At 40.7% G+C, this 25,547-nt stretch overlaps 1 protein-coding gene and 1 pseudogene across 3 annotated transcripts in view; one reads left to right on the forward strand and one right to left on the reverse strand.

Moving 5' to 3' along the window:
* Window positions 1-25,547, forward strand: part of LOC104608617 (GEM-like protein 1) — a 37,601-nt gene that overhangs the window by 7,822 nt on the left and 4,232 nt on the right. The window contains exon 4 of one of the 3 annotated variants that reach the window (XM_088890969.1): window positions 25,384-25,444. The exons of the other annotated variants lie outside the window; for them this stretch is intronic. Within the exon in view, the coding sequence (XP_088747095.1) occupies window positions 25,384-25,398 (15 nt within the window). The 3' untranslated portion in view covers window positions 25,399-25,444. The remainder of the gene's footprint in view (window positions 1-25,383; window positions 25,445-25,547) is intronic. 3 annotated transcript variants of the gene reach the window in all.
* Window positions 9,225-11,116, reverse strand: LOC104608674 (uncharacterized; annotated as a pseudogene).

The following is a 25,547-nucleotide window of genomic DNA, read 5'->3' on the forward strand; positions in this document are numbered from 1 at the left end:
ATGTGAGAGGTTTAGGCAATGCTAAGAAGAGAAGATTGTTAGAGAAACTCTTATGAAGGAGAAGCCGGTTGTAGTTTTGTTACAAGAAACAAAAATACAGGAGTTGGATAGAAGATGGATCAGGAGTATTTGGAGTGCTAAGGGTTTAAGTTGGGCTTGTGCCCCGTTGTGGGGAGCTTTTGGAGGCATCCTGACTATTTGGAAAAATGAGGAGATAGAGTGTGTGGAGGAGTTAATAGGACAATTCTTTGTTTCAGTAAAAATCAAGAGTGGATGATGGTAAGTAATGGACTTTGACAAATGTTTATGGGCCAAACTCATATGAGACGGGGTTCAACTTTGGGAAGAGTTTGGTGCAGTTAGGGGTTTGTGGGAAGAACCTTGGTGCTTAGGTGGTGATTTCAATGTGGTACGGTTTTCAGGAAATACAAATAATCGAAACCACATAGTATGGTGAAATTTAATGAGTTTGTGGATACTTTTGAGCTAAAAGAGATTCCATTGCTACAAGCTGATTTTACTTGGATGAATTATCAAGATTCCCCAATTGTTCAAAACTCGACATATTTCTTTTCCCTGTGGATTGGGAGGAAATGTGGGAGAATCTGCCTTGTAGAGCCTTACCTAGAGTTACCTAATCATTATCTGATTTCCCTAGTACAGGAAGCTACCTTTGAGCTAAAAGAGATTCCATTGCTACAAGATGATTTTACTTGGACGAATTATCAAGATTCCCCAATTTGTTTGAAGCTAGACATGTTTCTTTTCTCAGTGGATTGGGAGGAAATGTGGAAGAATCGGACCTCTAGAGCCTTACCTAGAGTCACCTCAGATCATTGTCTGATTTCCCTAGTACAAGAAGCTACCTTTGAGCTAAAAGAGATTCCATTGCTACAAGATGATTTTACTTGGACGAATTATCAAGATTCCCCAATTTGTTTGAAGCTAGACATGTTTCTTTTCTCAGTGGATTGGGAGGAAATGTGGGAGAATCAGACCTCTAGAGCCTTACCTAGAGTCACCTCAGATCATTGTCTGATTTGCCTAGTAAAGATGCTACTTTGGGAGGATCCTCACCCTTTAGGTTTGAAAACATGTGGTTAGAGGACCCTTCGTTTGGGGAGAGGATCAAAGTTTGGTGGCAAGAGGTAGGGCATAGGGGATTGAAGAAAGGCATCAGGTTTTTGAGGAGCTTAAAGAGATTAAAAGGAAAAATAAAAGCTTGGAATAAGGACCTGTTTGTAAAGGTGGAGTCAAATGAGGAAATCTGCTCAAGGATTGTAGAGTTGGACTATTGGATGGAAAAAAAACTTGAGATATATTATCGGGGAGGAAAGAGAGGAAAGGTGGAGGCTCAAATATGAGTTGGAAGAGGTGCTAAGGAAGGAGATCTCTTGGAGACAAAAATCTAGGTGCACATGGTTATTGGAGGGGGGTGGAAACACAAAATTCTTTCACTTGCTGGTAAGTGGTAGGAGAAGGAAGAATCTAATTAAGAGGGTAGAGTTGAATGGTCAAGAGATAACAGTAGAAGTTGTTAATAACAGTCTTAGATGAAGAAAAGTAGAAGCTGAAAGGTTTCAGCAGTAGAGAAGAAGAGAGGAGAAGAAAAGAGAGTGGGATGTCGCCAAAATTGAATAAATCTGGCCGCAACCCCTCTTTGAATTATATACTTAAAAAAATAAAATAATGAAAGATTACAAGAATGCCCTTAGTAGGGTGGCTACTTTAAGTAGCTGAACAGTCACAACTTAAAAACATAAACTAATGGGCCTAAAGCCCAATAACTTCCTAACTTAACAACTTAAAAATAAAAAATAAATGACTGGGCCCAATAACTTGAAATCGGCCCAACTCAACACTCCCCCTCAAGTTGGGAGTAAATGTCACACATTCCCAACTTGTGTAGATCATGCTCCAGCTTGTTCCTTGCAACACCTTTTGTGAGAACATCAGCAAGCTGCAAATCAGAAACAATGTATGGAAGACAAACTTCCTCTGAAGTCACCCTTTCTCTTATGAAATATCTATCCACTTCAATGTGCTTTGTCCTGTCATGTTGAACTAGGTTGTGGGCAATGTTAATTGCTGCCTGATTATCACAGTACAACATCATAGGTTCTTCTGCCTCAACACCAATCTCTCCTAACAAGGAGCGGATCCAGAGAAGTTCTGAAACTCCATGTGCCATGTCTCTGTATTCAGCTTCTGCACTTGATCTTGCTGCAACTGTTTGTTTCTTTCTTTTCCACGAGACTAGATTACCCCCAACAAGAGTGCAAACTCCTGATGTAGATCTCCTGTCATCAAGGCATCCTACCCAATCAGCATCTGTATAAGCCTCTAGCTTCAACTGTCCATGGTCAGCAAATAGTATGCCTCTGCCTGGGTGTCCCTTCAAATAAGCAAGAATCCTGTCAACAACCTCCCAATGTTGGACTCGTGGGGCATGCATGTATTAACTCACCACACTCACTGCATAGGAGATATCTGGTCTTGTGATACATAAATATAGTAGTTGCCCCAGAAGTCTTTGATATCTCTCAATGTCCTTTACCAACTCACCTTCTGATGCATTAATTCTGTGATTCTAATCAATAGGAGTACTAGCAACCTTTGTTCCAAGCTTCCCTGTTTCTTGTAAAAGGTCCAGAACATACTTCCTCTGAGAAATAAAAATTCCATGTTTTGATCTTGCAACCTCAATGCCTAAGAAGTACCTCAGCTCCCCAAGATCCTTAATTTCAAATTCTTTGTGTAGATTTTTCTTCAAACTGTCAATTTCACTTAGGTCATTTCTTGTGACAACAATATCATCCACATAAACAATCAGGACTGACACCAAGGACCTCCTCCGCTTCACAAACAAAGTATAGTCTAATTGAGTCTGAGTGTAGCCAAAAGCAATCAAGGCCTTCCTGAACTTGTCAAACCGTGCTCTGGGAGACTGTTTTAAACCATAAAGTGACTTCTTCAGTCTGCATACCTTCCCCTTTTCAGCATCACTGTAGAAACCAGCAGGAAGATCCATATACACTTTTTTCTTGCAAATCTCCATTCAGAAAAGCATTTTTCACATCAAGTTGAAACAGGGGCCAAGAGTATGTGGCAGCAAGAGAGAGAAGGATCCGAACAGAAGTCATCTTTGCAACTGGTGCAAAGGTTTCTAAGTAATCAATGCCATAGGTTTAGGTGTACCCTTTTGCAACCAGTCTGGCCTTATACCTTTCTATACTTCCATTTGCCTTGTATTTAACTATATAAACCCATCTGCATCCAATAATCTCCTTGCCCTCTGGTAGATCCACAATTTCCCATGTCTGATTCTTAATTAAGGCTTCCATCTCTTCCTGCATAGCTGCCTTCCACTCAGGTTTGGAGAGAGCCTCACTGATACCCTTGGGTATAGACACAGAGTCAAGAGAAGAAAGGAAAGCACGATAGGAAGGAGAAAGTCCACTGTAGGATAGGTATTGTGAAATACAATGAGCAGTACACTTTTTCTTCCCTTTTCTGAGTGCAATAGGAAGGTCTAGGTCATCTATAATGGGATTAGTAGAATCAATAGGAACTGAAACATTAGAGGGATCAAGAGGAATACTTGAATCCATGTCAGCTGAATCTGGAGTCTCCAAGGAACCAATAGGAAGTGATATGAGTTATTCTGCAGTGGAATCGACCTCCCTGTGAAGTCACCGTCGTAACACTGAGAAGCAGGACACAAGGGAGGTGGTAAGATAGGTGACATAGGAGGATCAGACACAGGAGTGGACATAGGAACTGGAACTGGAAGAGGAATAGACTGTTCACTCACTTCCCCAAAACACTCCCCCTAAGAAGGATCGTTCGAGAAAAAGGATGTGGACTCAAAAAAGGTGACATCCATAGTAACATACTGACTCCAAGAGACTAGCTCATAGCAGTAGTACCCTTTCTGATTTTCTGCATACCCAAGCAAAACACACTTCTTTGCTTTTGGATCGAGCTTCGAGCGGTGAGGACTAAGGACATATGCAAGGCAAACACACCCAAACACCCTGAGAGGAATGTGGAACATCTCCCCCTCAGGAAAAAGGAGGCTGAATGGGGTGCTGAATCCAAGTATACGAGAGGGCACCCTATTAATCAGGAAGACTGGTGTGAGAACTGCATCACCCCAAAACCGAACTGGAACAGTAAATGTGATCATCATACTTCTTGCAATCTCAACAATGTGTCTGTTCTTCCTCTCTGCAACACCATTCTACTGTGGACTGTAAGAACAACTGCTCTGATGGATAACTCCATACTCTAACAGATACGAAGCAAGGTTCTTTTCAAAATATTCACTGACATTGTCTGAATTGAACACCTTCACTCGTACCCCAAACTGTGTTAGCACCATCTGATGAAATTTCCAAACCAAGGATGGTACCTCATCACGAGATCTCATTAAGTAAATCCAAGAATACCAAGAAAAATCATTCACAAATAAAAGGAAATATCCATATCCACCCATAGAGGGAACATGGTATGGTCCCCACACATCAGAATAACATTAAAAGCAGATGAACACTTTTTATTACTAGCTTTAAAGGAATGTCTACAATGTTTTCCAAGCTGACAACCTTTACACTCTAAATTGGACAAATTAACAGACTCAAATAGCTTTGGAAATAAGAAACGCAAAGAAGAAAAAAACAAATGACCTAAATGATTATGCCAAAGCATAATCTGACTCACAGACTTTGACTCAATATCCCCGCTAACATGATGACCTCGATGATGAGGAAGCACATCCAGGAGGTAGATTCCATTCACTTCACGACCACTCCCAATTGTCCCCTTTTGAATCCAGTTCCTGCATAACACAACGACCAGGAGAAAAAATCACTGAGCAATTCAAGTTCTTAGTCAAACTACTAACAAATAACAAGTTAGTAATCAATCTGGGAACATGAAGGACAAAGGGTAGGGAAATGGAATCAGTAATCTTGACAGACCCCTTCCCAGCAATGGGAACATGAGATCCATCGGCTGTGGAGACTCTGTCTCTTCCAGAACAGAGTTGGTAAGAAGAAAAATAGTGGAACTATGGGTCATGTGTTCTGAGGCTCCAAAATCTATAATCCAAGGTCCCTCCTTACTTGTAGTAGAAACATAGTTTGCAGTGGCATGTGAACTACCTGTATGAGCAAAGGAAGTAGAATGTGCTCCACCAGAACCACCTGTACCTAGATGTCCACCTGTTACTGAATTAGGGCTGACTGTATCTTGTTGATTTAGGAACTACCCATATCTCTCAAGTTCGGCCCTCACTGCAGTAGCTGCAACAGACTCCAAAGTAGCTGTAGTAGGGGGGCCAGGTATGTCTCCAGTGACTGCTATGTTAGCATTTCCCTTCTTGTTTTTAAGTCTATTCGGCACAAGATGAGATGAAGCTTTCAGCAGGTATCTCTTATATGTTTAGGCTTATTACAGTAATCACAAATCAAATCCTTCTTATCTTCCTTCTTGATTTCACTGCCACCCCGGTCTCCACTCTATTTAGGTTTCATAGTACTGACCATGGCTGATTGTTCAAAAGCAGAATTCTTCATCATCACATTCCTCCTACTCTCTTCCCCTGATACAAAGGCATGTGCCTGAGAGAGAGTAACATTGTCCCTGGAAAGGATATGTTGCCTTGCAATATCATATTCGGGATTAAGACCAGTAAGAAATTCAAAGACTCTATACTTCTCTAAGAGCTTCTGGTAGGCAGTTGCATTCTTAGTGGTTTTCCAAACAACTGTCTCCAGATGGTTAATCTCCTGCCACAGGGTTTTAAGGGCCGAAAAATAAACAGCAATAGGTCTATCTCCCTACTTGGTAGCAATAATCTGATTCCTCAACTGATAGGTCCTAGCAACATTTTTACTCTGTGAGTAGGTTTCTACAACTCCATCCCATATTTCCTTAGCTGTATTTGCCCACAAAAAATTTTTACTTATATGGGCAACATCGAATTACACAGCTAAGTCATTACCATATAAATTTTCTGTACCCACCGGGAGCTGTTAGTCTCGGGTTTCACTTCCTCACCAGTGATATACCCCAACTTCCCATGAGCACCGATGGCCATCTTTGCAGATTGTGACCATTCTAAATAGTTTGTACCATCTAACTTAACTGTAGTGATGGTCTCAGCCCCGAAAAGGTCTCTAACACCTCCTCCCATTGGTCTCATTTTACTCCTGGGTTTGTTTTCAGCTCTGTTTCCCTCCATAATTCTCAAAAAAGGTTAGAAGGTCACTTTAAGATGAAATAATATGAAATAAATCCTTTCAGGTACCACAAACACCCTTCTGGTACCCTAGATGATCCTCCCACAAAAGATTCCCTTTCTGCGGGACGGGAAAAGAGAGAGAAGAGGCAACCGCTCTCTCCAGAGACCTCCATAAAAGGTAGGACTTGAACCGCCCTCTTCAAAAAACTCTAAGGAACCCTAAAAAATTAGGGCGCCACTTCCTAGGTCAAAATTAAAGAGTCCTACAAAAGCAACACTCTCCCCTTTTCTCCAGTTCTTCCTGAATTTGATAGGAAACTCTAGACCAGCTATAGGGCAAAACAAATCCACCAAAAAATCCAAAAATTGGGCTTACCTGAGATCTTCGATCAGCCTCTCATATCACCATGCAATCGGCTGATCTAGGGCTGCATGATAGAGCATCTCAAGAAACCTTCGGCCTGTTCTAATACCAAGTAGAAGTTGCTAATAACAGTCTTAGATGAATGCCTTGTGAAGAAAAGTAGAAGAAGTTGAAAGGTTTCAGCAGTAGAGAAGAAAAGAGGAGAAGAAAAGAGAGTGGGATGTCGCTAGAATTGAATAGATCTGGCCGCCAACCCCTCTTTGAATTATATACTTAAAAATAAAATAATGAAAGATTACAAGAATGCCCTTAGTAGGGCGGCTACTTTAAGTGGCTGAACAGTCACAACTTAAAAACATAAACTAATGGGCCTAAAGCCCAATAACTTCCTAACTTAACAACTTAAAAATAAAAAATAAATGATTGGGCCCAATAACTTGAAATCGGCCCAACTCAATAATAACCAAGGAGAAGATTGTTAAGGTGTTTGTGGATTATTTTAAAGGTATTTATATGCATTCAGGAGTGAGAGATCTACCTCTTCTAGATCTGGAGTGGGAGAGGGTACTGGAAGCTGAGTCAGTAGCTTTAGAGGAAGTTTTTACCCTTGAAGAGATTAGAGAGGCAATAATTTTCAATGGAAAGTTCCAAAGCTCCAGGGCCAGATGGTTTCTTAATGGCTTTCTTTCATGAGTGTTGGGATATTACCAAGGGTGATTTGTTGGAGGTTTTCATTGAGTTCTATCAAGATGGGGAAATTTCTCGAGGAATAAATTCAACTTTCATAGCCTTTATCCCAAGAAAAAGGATGCAAGAACAACAAAGGACTTTAGACCAATAAGCCTAGTGGGAAGCATCTACAAAATCATTGCAAAAATTCTTACTAGGAGACTAAAGAAGGTGTCACCATTGGTAATCTCACAATATCAAGGAGCTTTTGTGGAAGGGAGACAAATAATTATCAGATCTTGGTAGCAAATGAGTGCGTAGTAGAAAGAAGGAAAAGGGTGGACAAGGCTTGGTGTGTAAGTTGGATCTAGAGAAGGCCTACGACTTTGTTGATTGGTCATTTCTTTTGGATATTCTAGAGAGAGTTGTTTTGGGGGAGAGCATAGTTGTCAAGGCGACTAGGCGGTTTTCCATGGTCGCCTTGCCCGAACGCCTCGGATTTTGTATACTAAGCGCCCGCCCAGAGACTTAAGCGGGCACCTAGGCAACTAGGCGAGCGCCTACATATATCTAAGAATTTTTTTTTAACTTATTATTTTGATATTTTATTAGATGTTTTATTCTTTAAAAATAAAACCGGTTACATGCTATCATTTTATTATTAAGACAACAATATAAAGCCTTTTTCTTTTATTTATGCATAACATAAGGGTTTTTTCGGTTTGATTGGAGAGGGAGGAGAACCGAAGACTTCATGCCCCAGCCCAACTCCATCGCACCTCAGCTTCAGCAGGTAAGTTCTTCTCTTCTTCATGCCCCAGCCCAGCTTCAGTCATTTTTTGCTTTTTTTTTTTTCGAAAAAACAGGGGCTCCGGCCCTATACTCCTCCCTTCCTCCATAGCTCCACTCGTTCTTCTTCTTGATTGTTCTCAGTCGCTAGTCCTAGTCTCAGTTCCTTTTCTTTTTTGAAAAAACAGAGTCTCCACCCCTATACTCCTCTCTGCCCTTGACTGTTCTCAGTCGATAGTCTCAGTCCCTTTTTTTTTTTTTGAAAAAACAGGGTCCTATACTCCTCCTTGCCCCTATTGCCCTATACTTCTTCTTCTTCCTCTTCTTCCGCCCCTATACTCCTCTCCTCCCTTCCTAGTTCCTGCACTTATTTTTTTTTTTCAGTTAATAGTTAGTGTACATGCTTGCTAGTTAGCACACAAAACCAATAAAATAGCTTAGAAAAGCATATATAAAGTAGAAACTCAAGAAAATTAACATTTTAAAATTCCAATGCCTAGGCGCCTGGGTGCCTTGTGGTCGCCTAGCCTTGCCTTGGCGCCTTGAAAACTATGGGGGGGAGGTGAAGATTGTGGGTTAATGTTATGGGCCCGCGAATAGGATCTCGTCACGGGTCGGTCCACGGGGAAAACCTCCTGTTTTCCCTTGTTCCTCCCTTTTCTTGAGGAACCAATCTTGGCGCCTTATGGTGATTTGTTCAAGAGATCACCAACTCTCCTTTGCTCTTTCTTGACTGAAATTTTCGATGCCTTTATTGAATATTATCAGCTCCTTAAATAGGAGATTACAAGAGATAAGAGTCCTACTTTTAGGAAGACTTTATACTAATCTATACTACTAAACAGATAAGATAAGAACACTGAATAGATAAGACTCCCTACTAATCCTACTACTGAAAACAGATAAGATAAGAATGCTGAATAGATAAGATAGAACTGTATCCAGCTAGATAGGATAGGATAGGGACACTGTAACTAGCTAACATATAGGAATACTGAATAAGATAAGATAGGAACTCTGAATTAATCGCCCATTACTGCTGCTGTCCATCACTACTGCTGTTAGCGGCTGTAAGAGCATCCACAACATTACTCCCTTCCTGGACTAAGAGCTTGTCCTCAAGCTCGAATTCAGGATAGGTGTCTTGAAACACAGTCAAAGGAATCCAGGATAGGTGGAATGATTTTGCCCCCCCGGATCGGGTTCCAATGAAGAGGGTTCATCCTCAGATAGCTGCAGTGAGATACCAAGATTTGACCATGCATAGCTGCATTCTTTGCCGCGGGCAACTGCAGCCTTAAGGTACTTCTGAGATGTCTTGAACCGTAGAGTACAAAGATTGTGAAGGCCAAGCTGGTGCCACTGAACTGCATCATCTGGATCCTCTTCTATTGCCTGCTTTAGTGTGTACAGAGCTCGTTCTTCCACTTCTGTCAAATCATTATGTCCAGTTTCAAATGTTGCTGCAATTTCATGCTGAGCCTTGTGAACCATGGCAAGTCCTGCCCATGCTATCTGAAGCTCAATTGTTGCAGAGTTCCCTTCTCTGAGTATTGAAGCCATTTCATTTGCAGCCCATGAAAGTTGTTCAGTGGGATCTTGAGACTTTTCTGCATACTTGATACGATGAAGCGCAACAACATATTGAGTTGACATGCAATTAGGCTCCAGTTTTGCTACCTTCTCCAGGCACTTTCCAACACTTCTATGATCACCAGCCAAATAGTAGTCATTAGCAAGATTCACAGATATGTGCAGCCCTAGGATCTGATCTGATTGCAGCTAACAAACACTCTTTTGCAACCTTTGCAGCCGCAACATGAGGCATACAAGCTCCTTCACCAGCACTTGCCCCAGCACCTGCAACAATTGAACCATATTTACACAAAAGAAGAGATGCGTAATTGATTAGGGCTGCAGGATGGTTTTGATCTTTTAGAATCAAATCTTGAAAACATTTCATTGACAGCTCCAAGCTACCACTTTGAAGATAAGAAATCCCAAGATTTGCAAGGGAGTCCAAGTGGTCAGGAGCAATAGACAACAAAGAGGATAAAACCGATGTAGCACTCTGTAGACGGCCGGTTCTAATAAGTAATAAACCAAGTGTATTCCAGACAGATGCTTGTCTAATATCTGACTGCACTGACTCCTTCAACTTAGAAATAATTTCTCCAAGTTCTTCATGTGAGTTCTTTATCGGCACAATGATCAATTGTACTTTCTAGCAGGAGGCACTGTGCATGATGAATTTGAACCAAAGAAAGTAACTCAGGCCTGTCAATCTCTTCCTCACTCCGAAGTAATATTTCTGCTGCCTTTTCATATGCCGGCACTGCCTTCTGTGGCTGACCCAACCTCTGATACATTAGGCCAAGTATAAAATGTGCATGGGCATTTTTAGGCATCTTCCTTGCAACATGAACCAATCCAGTTTTAAGGCTGCTTGACTTTTTCCTCACGGGATGCTGGAGCCCCTTGACAGTGTTGATCGGCATCCGTATCAGGCCCACATTCAAGAGAACATTTTCCCTTGTTAATTCTTGAACAACACTTCCCCAGTTTATTTAACCGTTTAGCTTCTCTTTCTGTGGCATCAACCACAACGTCTTTACATACTGAGGTACTTTTCTCCCCACAATTTTCTTCCTTAATGCTCTTGGTGGAATCAAGAGGAGCGATGGAGGCACAATCATCGCCGTCGCTTTCGGGAGGGTCGACGTTGAGGTCAGCGATGACGACCTTGGAGTAGTTGCTCTTATTCTTCTTTGAACTCTCGTCGATGGAATCCTCGACGACACCGGATTCCTGCTTAATCGAGACATTCTGGGTGTTGCTAACCTGCGCTAGGGCAACGACCTGCTGCTTGCCGGGCGATTCTGCCATGTCTGGTCGGCGGTCGGTTGTGGTTGCAGCCCCTTCCGGGATCCTTTCCTTGCTGGAAAAGTACAATTCCATCAAGTGCCTTAATTCTCGGACGTCATCCTTGATCTTGCGCACCTCCGTGCTGTTTTCCATGATCTTGAGCTCCAGTTCATGAACCCTAGTCGACAACTGCTCAAGGTCACCTATGACGCCTTGCTCTGATACCAAATTGTTATGGGCCCGCAAATAGGATCTCGTCACGGGTCGGTCCACGGGGAAAACCTCTGTTTTCCCTTGTTCCTCCCTTTTCTTGAGGAACCTATCTTGGCGCCTTATGGTGATTTGTTCAAGAGATCACCAACTCTCCTTTGCTCTTTCTTGACTGAAATTTTCGATGCCTTTATTGAATATTGTAGAGAAGATGGGCCGAATGGCCCATAGACTGTCATTTCATGTTATGTTATGTTATGTTTCTCTCTGTTGTGGGCCTTATTCTGGGCCCATACTCTATAATGCTCTGTTTTTTGTATTTTCCTGCCCACTCAAAGGCCTCTCTGTAATTTGTCAAAGATTAATTTATTAATAAGATGTTTAGAGTGTTAGAGAGAGGTTATGTTCGAACCTCTTACTCTCTAACACTCATTGCTGCCAGCTCTCTCTTCTCTTCCTCTCTTGTTTGTTTATTTTCTGGCTTGCATCCAATCTCAAACAGTTCCATACATCAAGTGGGCTGTTTTTCAACTTGGTATTAGAGCGGGCCATTGCTTGGCATGTCCCTCATGTGGTTCTAGTTCAGCCAACTGCATGAGGAGGTTCTAGGGCTGAAAGTTTACAGTCATCCGCCTGGTTCTTGGAGGTCATTGGCCGCAATGGTTTTTTTTTTTTTTTTTTTTTTTTTTTTCTTTTGAGAAAAGTTTAACCAGATTTCATTAAAAAAGGAGGAAGTACATGAGGTGATGTATACAGCAGGGGAGAACCCTGAATAGCTTACAAAGGAGGAAGTCTATCATTATACATATTTTCTAAACAGGCACCCAATTTAGCTAAGCTATCTGCTATAGGATTATGCTCCCTTGGGATCCAAAACAGGTTTGCATTTAAGCTGTCCAAGGAGTCCCTTGCTTCTGCCAAATAATGGCTTAACCTCCAAGGTCCCCCCCTTCCTTGTCTGAATACCAAAGCTTTTAGCTGTTCTGATTCCAGTGAGAGCAGCCAACACTTCAGCTTTGGTTGAGTTAGTGAATCCAATTGGGCCACTGAAAACCCAGCAAAAATTACCTCTTTCGTCCCTTAATATTACCCCCAATTCCAGCTGGGCCTGGATTTCCTGCTGTCCCATCGAAGTGTAAAATTGTCCCTCCTTCAATTAAGAATGCTGGGTGTCTTAAGGAAGTCTATGTAGGGTGAGGGAGGAAAAGAACAGTTTGTAAATTTCTGTTAAGGTCATTAACTGAGAGACCTTGGAACAGCTCTGAATTAGCAGCCCAAAAGTTACAGATATAGGTAATATCTGAAATAAACTTTTCTAGAGTTCTAATCTTGTTTTCAAATAATTGCTTGTTTCTTTCCTCCCAAGCTCCCCCCATTACTGCATGCATCACCATTTTCCAGTAGGCTTTGCCTCTTTTGCTTAGGGCATGGCCCTGCCACTGATGGATAAAGTCTTGAATATGCTCTGGGTTAACCTAATGGTAACCTGTGAGGTTTAAGAAATGCAACAGACCTTTTGAGATTTACAATGGATAAGTAGGTGGTCAGCTGTTTCTCCATCTTGTAGGCACAGATAGTGAGCGTGAGGAGAAATATAAAGTCTTCCCAAACTTCTCTTTTGAAGGAGATCATAGGTATTTCTTCTGTGTAAACAAGCTTCCCATACAAAAAAAGCAAACTCTAGAAGGGATGTGATTACACCAGATTTTCTTGAAGGGGAAGAAGAAGCTGTGTTCACCTGTTGAAAGAGCCTTGAACAGAGACTTAGAAGAGAACTTGCCATTTGGGTGGAGGGTCCACACTTGGGTGTCAAGGAAAAAGGGGGAGATGTAGACGATGGTTTGGATGACGGCTACAATGTCTGAAATTTCTTGGTCTCTTAAGGGTCTTCTGAGGTGTAAGTTCAGGTTGTTGTCAGCAGGAAGGTTGGGAGTATAGACAGAAACAGTTGAATCTTTGTCTGGGGAGAGGTTATAGAGTCTAGGGAAGGTAGCTGCTAAGGAAGAATTTCCCCACCAAAGGTCTTTCAAGAATTTTATTTTAGAGCCATTCCCAATCTATATCTAATAAAAGAAAAGAAGACATAATGTGAGGAGACTTTACCTTTCCAAGGATTTGGAGACTTTACCTGATTCAAAAGGAGATTTCTATCCCATCCGTTGTTGCTTAATCCATATTTGCTTGTGATGACAGCTGTCCAAAGAGCATTGGATTTGATAGGGAACCTCCATAGCCATTTGCCCATAAGGGAAGTATTTTTCTCTTTTAGATGTCCAACCCCCAATCCCCCTTCCTCCTTTGGCTTGCAAACTTGATTCCAGCTTACCAAATGATTTCTTTTCTCCCCGACATCCCATAGAAAGTTTCTTTGTACTTTTTCTATTAGATTTCTCACTTTCGTCGGGATTTGAAAGACTGAGAGGTAGTGGATAGGGAAATTTGTTAGGGAGGCCTTTAAAAGTGTGTCTCCCCCCTTTAGAAAGATAACATCTCTTCCAGGATGCTAACTTCTTTTTCACTTCTCCATCATTGGCCCCCAAAAACGTAAGGATCTTGGGTTTCCTCCAAGGGGCATCCCCAAGTACGAGATAGGGAGATTTTCCACTTTACAATCCAGCACTGATTTGAATAGTTCTAGGAGTTCCTTTGTTACAGAATTTATGGCAACAATGCTGCTTTTACTAAAATTGATCCTCAAACCTGTGATTAATTCAAAGCATTCAATTATCCTTTTGTATTTGTGATGTTTTATAAGGAAGCATTCGGAAACAAGATGATATCGTCAACAAACTGTAAATGTGAAATAGGAACCAAATTTCTCTACATTTCAAACCCTTTCACTAGATTTAGAAGGTTAGCTTTCTCAAAAAGATGATTGAAGATGTCCATCACCAAAGTGAAGAGGAAAGGAGAGAGTGGGGTGGGCATCCTTGTCTGAGCCCCCTGTTAGCCTTAAAGTAACATTTTGGTTCCCCATTTACTAACATTGAAAACCAAGGAGAGTTAATGCAGCCTTTAATCCACCGAATCCATCTACCTCCAAAGCCTCTCAATTTCAAGTAGTCTAAAATACAATCCGCAATGTTATAGGAGCCTTGTTATCATAATATAAGGACATGGGATTATCAACTATAAACCCCAGCTCACTCAACAAGTTCTTAATCCATATGATCTCAGCCACTCCATGAGACATTGCCCGGTATTCAACTTTAGCACTAGACCTAGTCATAACACTTTGTTTCTTGCTTCTCCATGAAACTAGGTTTCTTGCTTCTCCATGTAAGGGAGAAAAGGACTCTGATAGAGTTCACCTTCGCTATCGGAGCAACTGTTTCTGCATAATCCACTACATTCACTTGAGTGAATCCTTTTTCTACTAACCGAGCATTATATCTTTCTATTGTTCCATCAACTCTATGCTTTACTATGAAAACCGACTTACATCCCACTAGTTTTTTTATTTTTTTTCCCTTCAAGAAGGTCTACCAATTCCCATGTGCCATTTTTGTGTAAAGCATTGATCTCTTCTTTCATTGCATCTGTCCATTCAAGTACTAAGAGGGCTTTTGCGGCATTTTTTGGAATAGGGACATTGTCAATGGAAGAAAGGAAAGCACGAAAAGAGGTTGAGATGTTCTCGTAAGAGGCAAAATGGGAAATGGGATGTTAAGTAGTGCAAGACCTAACACCTTTCCTTTGAGCAATAGGAAGGTTTAGGCCATTAACAATAGAAGTATCAATTTCAATGGGGTCGGACATATCATTGTGAATAAGAGTACTTGGTTGGATATAAATCTGTCCCTAGGGAATCTAGTGGCACTAGTGTTACAACATCCGGATGCTCCACGTCCCTTGAACTTGGTTGGTCCTTACGACAATGAAAGAAGACACAAAATAGAAGAAAAATCAGGAAGAGAAGGGAGGTGAACTTGATTATGTTTCTCTTCAACCCTACTACTCTCCCCCCGAGGGGAAATTAAGAAATAAGGGTCACTCTCAGGAAAGGACACATCCATAGAAACATAGTATTTCTGGGAGATGGGATCATAACACTAGTAACTTTTTTGAGAAGAGGGATACCCTAGGAAAACACATGGAATAATACGAGGTTGAAGTTTACCACTAGTGGGGGATAGATCTTGAACGAAACAACACCCAAAAACACATAGAGTAGGGAATAGGGGAGCCTTGGGAAACTGAAGCTGATGTGGGGCCTTGTACTCCAACCATCGAGAAGGCATATAGTTGATAAGATATGTACCACAGAAAACAACTTCCAGCCAAAAACGTTTTAGAACATTCATATGTATAAGTAACCCACAGGCAACTTCAAGATGGTGGTGGTTTTTTCTTTTTGCAACACCATTTTGTTGAAGTGTTTGAGCATAAGAGTTACGGTGAAGGGGTCCATGTGAAGAAAAAAACTCCATGAGGTCACTATGGAAATACTTTCTAGTGTTGTCTGATTGGAAGATTTGAATTTCGGCTTGGAATTGGGTAAAAACCATTTGTTGGAAATCTTTTACAATTTTGGGTATTTCATCCCTAGACCGCATTGTATACACCCATGTATACTTGGAATAGTCAGCAAGGAAAATCATATTTATTATTTCTTAAAGGAAAATGGGTTTTACATTGTTTGCTCAACTGGCAAGTTCGACACAAATTCAGACATTGACACTGACTTAAAGAGCTCTGGAAACAAAACTTTTAATGATTCAAAAGATACACGACCAAGACAACTGTGCCACAAATTGACCTAACTCTTATTAAATTGACTTTTAGACTTTGTGACTGCAAGACTAGTCTCATTCTCTAGCATGTAGAGCCCATTGACCATATAACCCCTACCAATCGTCTTCCCTGAGGCCAAATCCTCTATGACACAAGAAGGGAAGAAGGTTACTGAATAGTTTAATGAATTTGTAATACTACTAGTAGAAAATAGGTTAATAGGCAATTTTGGAACATGCAGAACATTAGAAAGATGAAGTCCAAAAGGGAGGGAGATAGTTCCTTGATCAGCTATGGTTGAGAAAGAGCCATCGGCTAGTCTCACCTTGTCCCTACCAGAGAAGAGATGATAGGACTGAAAGGAATTTGACTTACTAGTCATATGATTTGAGGATTCTAAATCAATTATCCAAGGAAATGAGAAGTCACATGGAAAGCTATGGCAAAATTACTTGATGTAAACGCAAAGGAAGTCGAGGGAGTAGGGGTAGCATTATCCTTCTGACAAATTGTCCTACCGTATAACTCCAAATGGTCATGAAAGGAATTAATAATATCTTTCTTGGGTTCAGAACCAAAAGAATGTTCTTCTCTCATAGTAGTAGATAACTGAGTCTCTTGAGAAGCCATATTTACTACACTAGATTTTCTTGGACCTTGTTGCCTTGGTTTCCTACTCTGATCTAGACCTGATTTCTTGCTCAACTGTTGAGCACATTTCGGCTTCCTGAAGATGCCAACAAAGTGTCACGAGTATGCTTGGACCTCTGGAAATGAGTGCACCATAACTTATCCTTGTCATCTTCTTTCTTTTGAAGTTCCTCTTTAAAAGAACTTCCACCACCTGTACCTACACCTCCTTTTGCCACCAAAGTCATTGATTCTCCCTTAGAACTATTCATCAAACTTCTACTCTTCTTAGACTGTATTAGGGTGTATACTTCTTGGACGAATGGGATGTTCTTACTTCCTAGGATTTGTACCCTAAAGGATTCATATATAGGACTTAGGCACAAGAGGAAGGCAAACACCTATTGCTGTGGAACAAGAGTCTTGTAAGCTTTGGCATCCTCATCTCACTTCTAGTTCACATTATGATAATTGTTTTTCTTCTATAAAGAAGAGAAGAAGAGAAGAAGAGAGAAGGAAGAAGAGGAAGGGAGAGAAAGACTGTTTCGAGAGACAAAAAACTCTTGCTAGCAGCGACCAGCTCTATAATCATAACAATGAGATTAAAATTAAAAAGTAAGAAATTACATATTTGCCCCTGGCGGCACACCCTAATAAAAAACAATAACAAGAGCTGTAAACAGGTTGACAGCACTCTAGAATTAACAATAGGAATAACTGTATCAGCAGAAACAATCCTAAAATCATTCTAACAACACTCCCCCTCAAGTTGGGCTGAATATATCTGTCATGCCCAATTTGTCACATAGCTCATTATGTCACAAGTATGGAAGTTCCTTTGTGAGAACATCAGCTAGTTGCTCCTTGGAGTTGACATATGGAGTGCCGATTTCACTGTTTTCCAATTCCTCTCTTAAGTGCTTGTCCAGTTAAATGTGTTTTTTCCTATCGTGTAGGACAAGGTTAGTAGCAATGTTTATGGCTGCCTTATTATTACAGTAGAGAGACATAGGGCTGTTAACTGGGAACCCAAGCTCCCCTAGTAAATTCTTCAACCAAAGAGCTTCAGCCACCCCATGTGCCATAGCCCTATACTCAGCTTCGACACTAGACCTTGCAAATACATTTTGTTTTTTACTCCATGCCACTAGACTTATTCCCACAAATGTGTAGTATCCACTCATGGATTTCCTATCATCCACAACACTTGCCTAATCAGTATCTATATAGACTTCCACTTTTAGATGGTTGTGCTTATTGAAAAGCAAGCCAATTCCTAGATACTTCTTTAAGTAACCGAGAATTCTTTCTATAGCCCCTATATGTGGTGTCTTAGGAGAATGCATGAATTGACTTAGAACTCCAACCAGATAAGCTATGCTCGGACGTGTCATAGACAAGTAAAGCAGTTTTCCCACTAGTCTCTGAAATTGTTTCACATCTTTCAGAGGTTCACCATCACAATCACCCAATTTGTGATCAACATCCATAGGGGTGTTTGCTGGTTTTGCACCCAACTTGCCTGTGTCTTGTAACAGACCTAGGATGTACTTCCATTGAGAGATGAAGATACCCCTTTTTGAGCGGGCAACCTCAATACCAAGAAAGTACTTTTGAGGACCCAAATCCTTTACGTCAAATTGGGAGGCCAAGAACTCCTTCAACTTTTGTATTTCAGAGCTCCAGTTCCCTGTAATGATGATATCATCCACATACACTATTAGCACTGCAACCTGTTCTTGACACCTCTTAACAAACAGACAGACATTGATCCTACTTGTTGGACTGCCATATGAAACCATATTGAACCATGCTTTGGGGGATTGTTTTAGGCCATATAGAGACTTTTGCAACTCGTGCACCTTATTTTCACTTCCTTTGGCATAGAAGTCTGGTGGTTGAACCATATAAATCTGCTCTAGATCACCATTTAAGGTGTTTTTTACATCAAGTTGATGCAATTCTCAGTTAAGATTTGCAGCCAATGATAACAAAATCCTAATTGAATTCATCTTTGCTACTGGGGCAAATGTCTCATCATAGTCAACATCATAAACCTGAGTGTATCCTTTCGCTATCAGCTTTGCTTTGTATATTTCTACTGTTCCGTCCGCCTTGTGTTTCACTGTAATTACCCACTTACACCCCACAAGGTCTTTCCCTTTTGGAAGATCCACCAACTCCCAAGTGTGATTCTTATGGAGGGCATCAATCTTTCCCTTTTGGGTATGGGAACATTATCAACAACAGATAAGAAGGCATGATGAGGGGGAAATATGTTCATATGAAAAGTGGGTAATGAGGTGTTTGGTAGAACACAATATGACTCCCTTTCTATGAACAATTGGGATGTCATGATCATCCACAACCGAAATGGGAACCGGGGAATCGATAGGGATAAGAATGCCTGGCTCATTTGGACTTACATCTTGGGAGTTTGACGGCATCAGTTGCTTAGTATTTGGTAGCTTACATCTTTAGAACATTACTAGTCTCTATGACGTGTACGTAAAAAAACAGGAAATGGAGATGGATCTGGAATCAAGGGAAGAGAAACTTGTTGCCTGGCCCATTTTGTTGCAGTGTTCTTGCACATGAGCTCCTATAAAGAGGTCCATGGGAAGCAAAAAATTCATTAAGCTCACCATGGAAATATTCTTTTGTATTGTCTAATTGAAAAGTCTGAATCTCGACATGAAATTGTGTGAACACCATCATTTTAACAGACCCAGAGCATAATACTGAATTATGGGGAAGAAGAATGGATGATTCGACCCTACCCCAAGGGTCCTTTATATAGAAAGTGAGATTAATGAAATTACAGAGTTGCCCTTGTAGGGCAACACAATTTAGAGAATTTACAGAGAGGCCCCTGTAGGGCTGAAGTGAAAATAATAATAAATAAGAGAAACAATACAATAAGGACTACAATAAAATGGTACATCAGGGAGTTTCTTCACAGTCCCCCTCAAACTGATGCAGTTACTAGAAATGTGTCTAGATCTCGTCATGGCCTTTGTGAAGATGTCAGCAACTTGCATATCAGAGGCAACATGAGGGAGAGAGATAGAGTTTGCAAGAAACATGTCGCGGATAAAGTGGTAGTCCACCTCAATATGCTTTGTCCTCTCATGAAAGACAGGATTAGAGGCAACCTTAATAGCACTAGCGTTATCCGCATACAGAGGAATGGGCATAGGAGAGGAATGTCCCAACTTCTGAAATAAAGATTGAAGCTAAACAACTTCACTACAAACATATGACATTGCCCTGTACTCTGCTTCTGTAGAGGACTTGGCTGTTGTTTCTTGTACTTCCATGATATTAGAGAGTCTCACCCATGATGACACACCACCCGGTAGTGGAGAGTCGTGTGTGGGGCATCCAGCCCAATCTGCATCAGCATAGGCCTTCAATTGGAGGAAGAAGATGAAGAGAAGAAAAGACCTTGTGATAAAGAGCCTCGAATATAGTGGATGATTCAATGCACCGCAACCAAATGGGGTTGGTGAGGTGCAAAGACAAACTGACTAATGACTTGAACTGCATGTGAGATGTCGGGACAAGTCATGGTCAAATAGATGAGAGACCCTACAAATTGTCGATAGAGGGAAGCATCAGGAAGTAGTGAGCCTTCTGATTTGGATAATTTGACATTCAACTCCAAGGGAGTATCAACCTGTTTATTATCAGTGAGGTTGGCCAACTTAACAAGATCAGAGGCATACTTCTGTTGGCAGACAAAATAACCTCGGGAGCTCCGTTGGACTTCAAGTCCCAAGAAATAGTTAAGAGGGCCGAGATCTTTCATGTGAAAGGAATTATGGAGAAGAGACTTGAGGTTCTGGTTTGCTTCTATATCATCTCTAGTCAACAATATGTCATCCACATATAGTGAGAGTCTAAGACAATGGTAAGGCCCTGGGGTCCTTTCCTAACAAAGAGAGAGTAGTCTGATGCACTTTGGCTATATCCGGCTTGCACGACAACATCTTTGAATTTTTCAAACCAAGCTCGAGGGGCTTGCTTAAGCCCATAGAGGGACTTCTTTAGCCGACAGACAAGGGAGGGATCACTACAGTACCCTGGAGGAGGTTTCATATATACTGTTTCCTTTAGATGCCCATGTAAAAAGGCATTTTTTACATCCAATTGAAAGATCGTCCAAGAGTGAGCAACAGAGAGGGCTAAAAGAACACGAATTATAGTAATCTTGGCTACTGGAGCAAAAGTCTCTTCATAGTCAATGCCATACTCCTGCTATCCCTGTGCCATAAGCCTGACTTTGTAACGGTCCAGAGACCCATTAGATTTCAGCTTAATGGAATAGACCCATTTGCTCCCAATATTAGAGCCATCTGAAGGTGCTGGGACAAGGTCCCAGGTGTCATTCTCATGCAAAGCTTGAATCTCTGCATCCATGGCTTTTTGCTACTGAGAACTGCTACTAGCCTGCTAGTAAGAACGAGGAATATCTGTAGAGGTCAAAACAATAGAGAAGGAACTATGGTTTGAAGGAAAACTATAGCGGTTAGGTGGTCTAGAGATATGAGTAGAATGATGTAAAGGAAAAGGAAGAATAATTGATGAATCTAAAACTGGGGCGTCACTTACAGGGTTGTCTGTGATGGGCAAGGGATTTGGACCAGGAGGAAGAGGGGTTGTAGGTGTAGGAGCAGGACCACGAACCCGCTTACGGGAGAAGACGAGAAGTTCCTTCTCATTAGTGGGTGGAGTATCCTATTGTTTCAAAATCATGCAAAACTGAAATAGAGGGTGCAGATAACTTGGCAATTCCTAATAAAAAGGAGATATGCTCAAGAAAAATCACATTTCGAGAAATACGAATATGACGTGCTGAGGGGTCGTAACAAATGAATCCCTTGTGGTTAGGGCTATACCCCACAAAAGCGCACATGATAGATTGAGTTGACAGCTTTGAACATTCATGAGGAGGAAGATGAACAAAGCATAGACACCCAAAGACATGAAGATGGGGAAAGATTTGGGGGGGATCCGAACATCTTTTGATGAGGAGAAATGTTAGCAAGCACAGATGGGATACAATTGATCAGATATACTGCAGTGCTAGCGGCCTCAGCCCAGAATGTGGGAGGCGCATGTGATTCTTGTAGGAGAACCCTTACAACACTAAGAATGTGACCATTATTTCTTTCTGCCACACCATTTTGCTGAGGAGTGTCTAGGGAACATTGTTGGACTTGTTTGCCATGATGTTTCAGGTAAGCCAAAAATTATCCATCACTGTATTCTCCCTCTGAGTCTGAGCGTAGGGTTTGCACATTCACTTGGAAACGAACTCAAACCATGTTATGAAACAACCTAAAGGTTGGGAAAACTTCTGATTTGTGTTTGAGAAAGTAGATCCAAGTGTACCTGGTACAATCATCAATGAATAACACAAAATACTTGTATCCCATCCGAGAAACAACAGAAGTCCAAACATCACTATGAATAATTTCAAAAGGCGAAGTAGCATGTTCAGCTTGGCGAGTGAATGGTAAAATATGACTCTTACTCAAACAGGAAGAAACACAAGATGTATCAAAGGATTTCATAGAAGGAATTTTAGTTTTAATAAAACTAGACTCAAATAAGTATTTAAGTTTTTCAGAATTTGGGTGGCTCAAGCAATTATGCCACAAATTCCAAACAGTTTCTCTGACTCAAAACATGACTCAATTTAGAAGGGCTCAAAAAAGCAGAGGATGATGTTGATGGAGATTTCTCAAACTCCAATGCAAACAAGTGGCCCGTCCTACGCCCCTTCCTTTTCACCTTCCCAGTGCACTGGTCCTAAATCAAACAACCATCAGGGGAAAAGGTTAGAATATGACCTTCATCAACTAATTGACCAATTGAAATAAGGTTGGCAGTAAGTTTCGGATCAAGGAAGGTTTTAGCAAGGGATAAGGAATTTGAGGGGGAAGGTTTGATACACAAGTCATCGCTCCCAATGATGTCAAGTTTCTCATCAATATGTCTATGGTTGGTCTCAGATAGTCTGTTTAAAGGTTCAGTATAGGCCCCAGTCATATGATTTGTAGCACTAGAATCAATTATCCAAACGTGAGAGGGAGAAGGGTAATAACCGGAGAACTCACCAGATAGGCCGATAGCAGAAAATGCAGATGAGATGGTAGAGGATACCAGTTGTTGTATCTCTTCCTTATTCGTGGAAGTAGAGGATTCTCCCTTGGAAATAGGGGTATCAGACACTCATCCCTTAGACGCCTGATAAGCTCGTGGTTGATTCTTCTTCATGGGTCCCTTGGGTGGACGAATTGGGCAATTTGGAATGATATGTCCATGTTGTTTGCAATATGTGTAGACATTCTTCTTTTTGCAATGAGAGGCTATATGTCCATATCCTTTACATTCATAGCATTGAGTTTTAGAAGGGTCTTTTCCACCAGATTTCTTATCCCCTCGTGCAAGAAAAACACTATCAATCCCTGAATCAAGATGTTTCCCTTCTATGTTTGTAGCAGTTAGGAGTCTAATTTCTTCCCTCAACAACTCTCCCATCATAGAGTCTTAAGTCTGGAAGAGTTCCTCCACTCAAAATATTTGACCTGATTATTTCATACTCAGGTCTCAACCTCATGAGAAGCTAGTTAACTTTCCTATTTTCAAAATGTTTCTACAAATACTTGACACATTCAATGGGATCAGAAGGTTCAGTATGAAAAAGTTCATATTCAGCCCAGAGATCAATAAAGCTTGAATAGTATTCTTGTATCTTTTTGTCTTCCTGACAATAAGCAAAGATTTCAGATTCAATCTGGTATTGCCGTGACATATTGGACTGATGATAAACCTTTTTCAAATAGGCACATACATATCATAGGCGGTCCTCAATCTTTTCATAGGAACACTAATGTGAGGCACAATGGAGCTCAAAATCCAGGAGACTAACTTTCCATTGTCTAGCTTCCCTTGTGTATAGGCTTTACTATGCCTTGACCTTATCAGGTTTACATACAGTCCCATTCAAGTAACCTTCAAGTCCCTTTCCCTCAACATAGAAATCAAAATGGAACTTCCACATATTTTAGTTAGTTCCATCAAATTTTACAGGGAGAAAATCAACCTTTTCAGCCATCATAAATGAGCAAAAAAAAAAAAGAACCTAGAATAGCAGCACTGATGTTGGAAAAGCACTCAAATCAGTAATGAACAAGGCAGAAAATTACTTCAGCTGAACACAGTATTCTTCAGAAAAGTAAAATGAGGGCTGAATCATGAAATACAGACAAATGCAAGGCAACTTCAGTAGGAAACTATAGAGAAGAATAAAAAATCCTCCAATAAACACCACAGAATTAGGGCAGCACAAACTAGGGTTCCAAGGACTGATAACCAAGAGAAGAAAATACCCTAGGGCAGCACAAAAACTAGGGTTCCAAGGACTGATAACCAAGAGAAGAAAATATCCTAGGGCAGCACAAAAACTAGGGTTCCAAGGACTGATAACAGTTGATTATGATAATAGTGTGATGCACCAACCTGAAATGAGAATTTTTCTAGATCAGCTTGAAGAGAGGACCTGATGTCTATTGAAGTTCCTCAGTCAGAAGCAAAAGAAACCAGGCTTGAAACTATTGCTGTTGAGGGAGGAAGAAGCTAGACTATTGAGATTCCTTAATCTGTGACTGTTCAAAACTGAACCACAAGGAGAAAAGTTGCTGCTGCCCTGGAGAAGTCAGTACACAGACGGAGGAAGAAAACAAATATGTTGCTGCCTAGGAGAGAAGACTAGAACTCCTCCAAGACTTGTCCGCTGATTTTCTGAGAGAAAGAAGAAGGTTCTGGGCGACAACTGGTCAGAAATCCTTCTAGACAGAAGCTTTCAAGAGGAACAAGGGTTAGGATTAAAGAGAACAGTCCTAACACCAGCCAAAGCACCCTGAGAACAAAAAGCCCTAATATGCCCAACGAATGAGCAAGGAAAGAGCAGAGATTATAGAGCAGCCTGCTCTGATACTATGTCAACAGACCCAGAGTAGAGTACAGAATTATAGGGATGAAGAATGGATGATTCGACCCTACCCCAAGGGTCCTTTATATAGAAAGTGAAATTAAAGAAATTATAGAGAGGCCCTTGTAGGGCAACACAATTTAGAGAATTTACAGAGAGGCCCTTGTAGGGCTGAAGTGAAAATAATAATAAATAAGAGAAACAATACAATAAGGATTACAATAAAATGGTACATTAGGAGTTTCTTCACACATCATTTGGAAGTCCTTTATAATCTTTGGGACTTCGTCTTTGGTATGCATGGGAAATATCCATGTATAACGAGAAAATCATCAATCAGTGTGATAAAGTACTTGTATCCACCCTTTGAAGTTATAGTAGTAGACCCCCAGACATCAAAATGCATAATATGGAAAGGGAAATTTGCTCTTTTATTACTTGAATGAAAAGTTGTTCTACATTGTTTACTCAATTGACATGTTTGACATTGAAAATTTGACACCAAACATGATTGTATACTTTTATATAGAGGGTCCCTATGCTTGATCACTAAGATATTTCATATAGGGTGCTCTTGTATACCTTTATATTCTTAACTTTTTGAGATTATAATATTAAAGCAAACATTATTAAATTGAATTATTCGGTTTGACTTGCTAATACTTCAAATAACTCTTTTTGAGATCTCTTTGATTTCATTTGAGAAAACGTCAAATCTTTGAAGACCTTTCTAAAGATTAATAGTGTGTTGATAGCCTTGCTAAAGCTTTGTACATCCTTCTCTTTTCTTTTGTAGAAGTTAACCTTTTGTCAAAAAATTATTCAATTTGAGTTAAAACTCTTGTTTCTTTTTGTTATTTTCTTATTTGTTAGGATTCAATCAAGTAGTGATTTAAAAGGCGTGCCTAGGTGCACAAGCGAGGCGCATTTCAAGGTATGTGCCTTGCCTAGGTCCTAGGTGCAGTACTTTCAAAAGGTGCATGCTTGGAGCCTGGTGTGCCTTGCGCTTTATCTGAAGTGTGTGCCTTTCGAAAATT

Source organism: Nelumbo nucifera, chromosome 1 (genome assembly GCF_055504915.1).
Source record: "Nelumbo nucifera cultivar China Antique chromosome 1, China Antique-T2T, whole genome shotgun sequence".
NCBI lineage: Eukaryota > Viridiplantae > Streptophyta > Magnoliopsida > Proteales > Nelumbonaceae > Nelumbo > Nelumbo nucifera.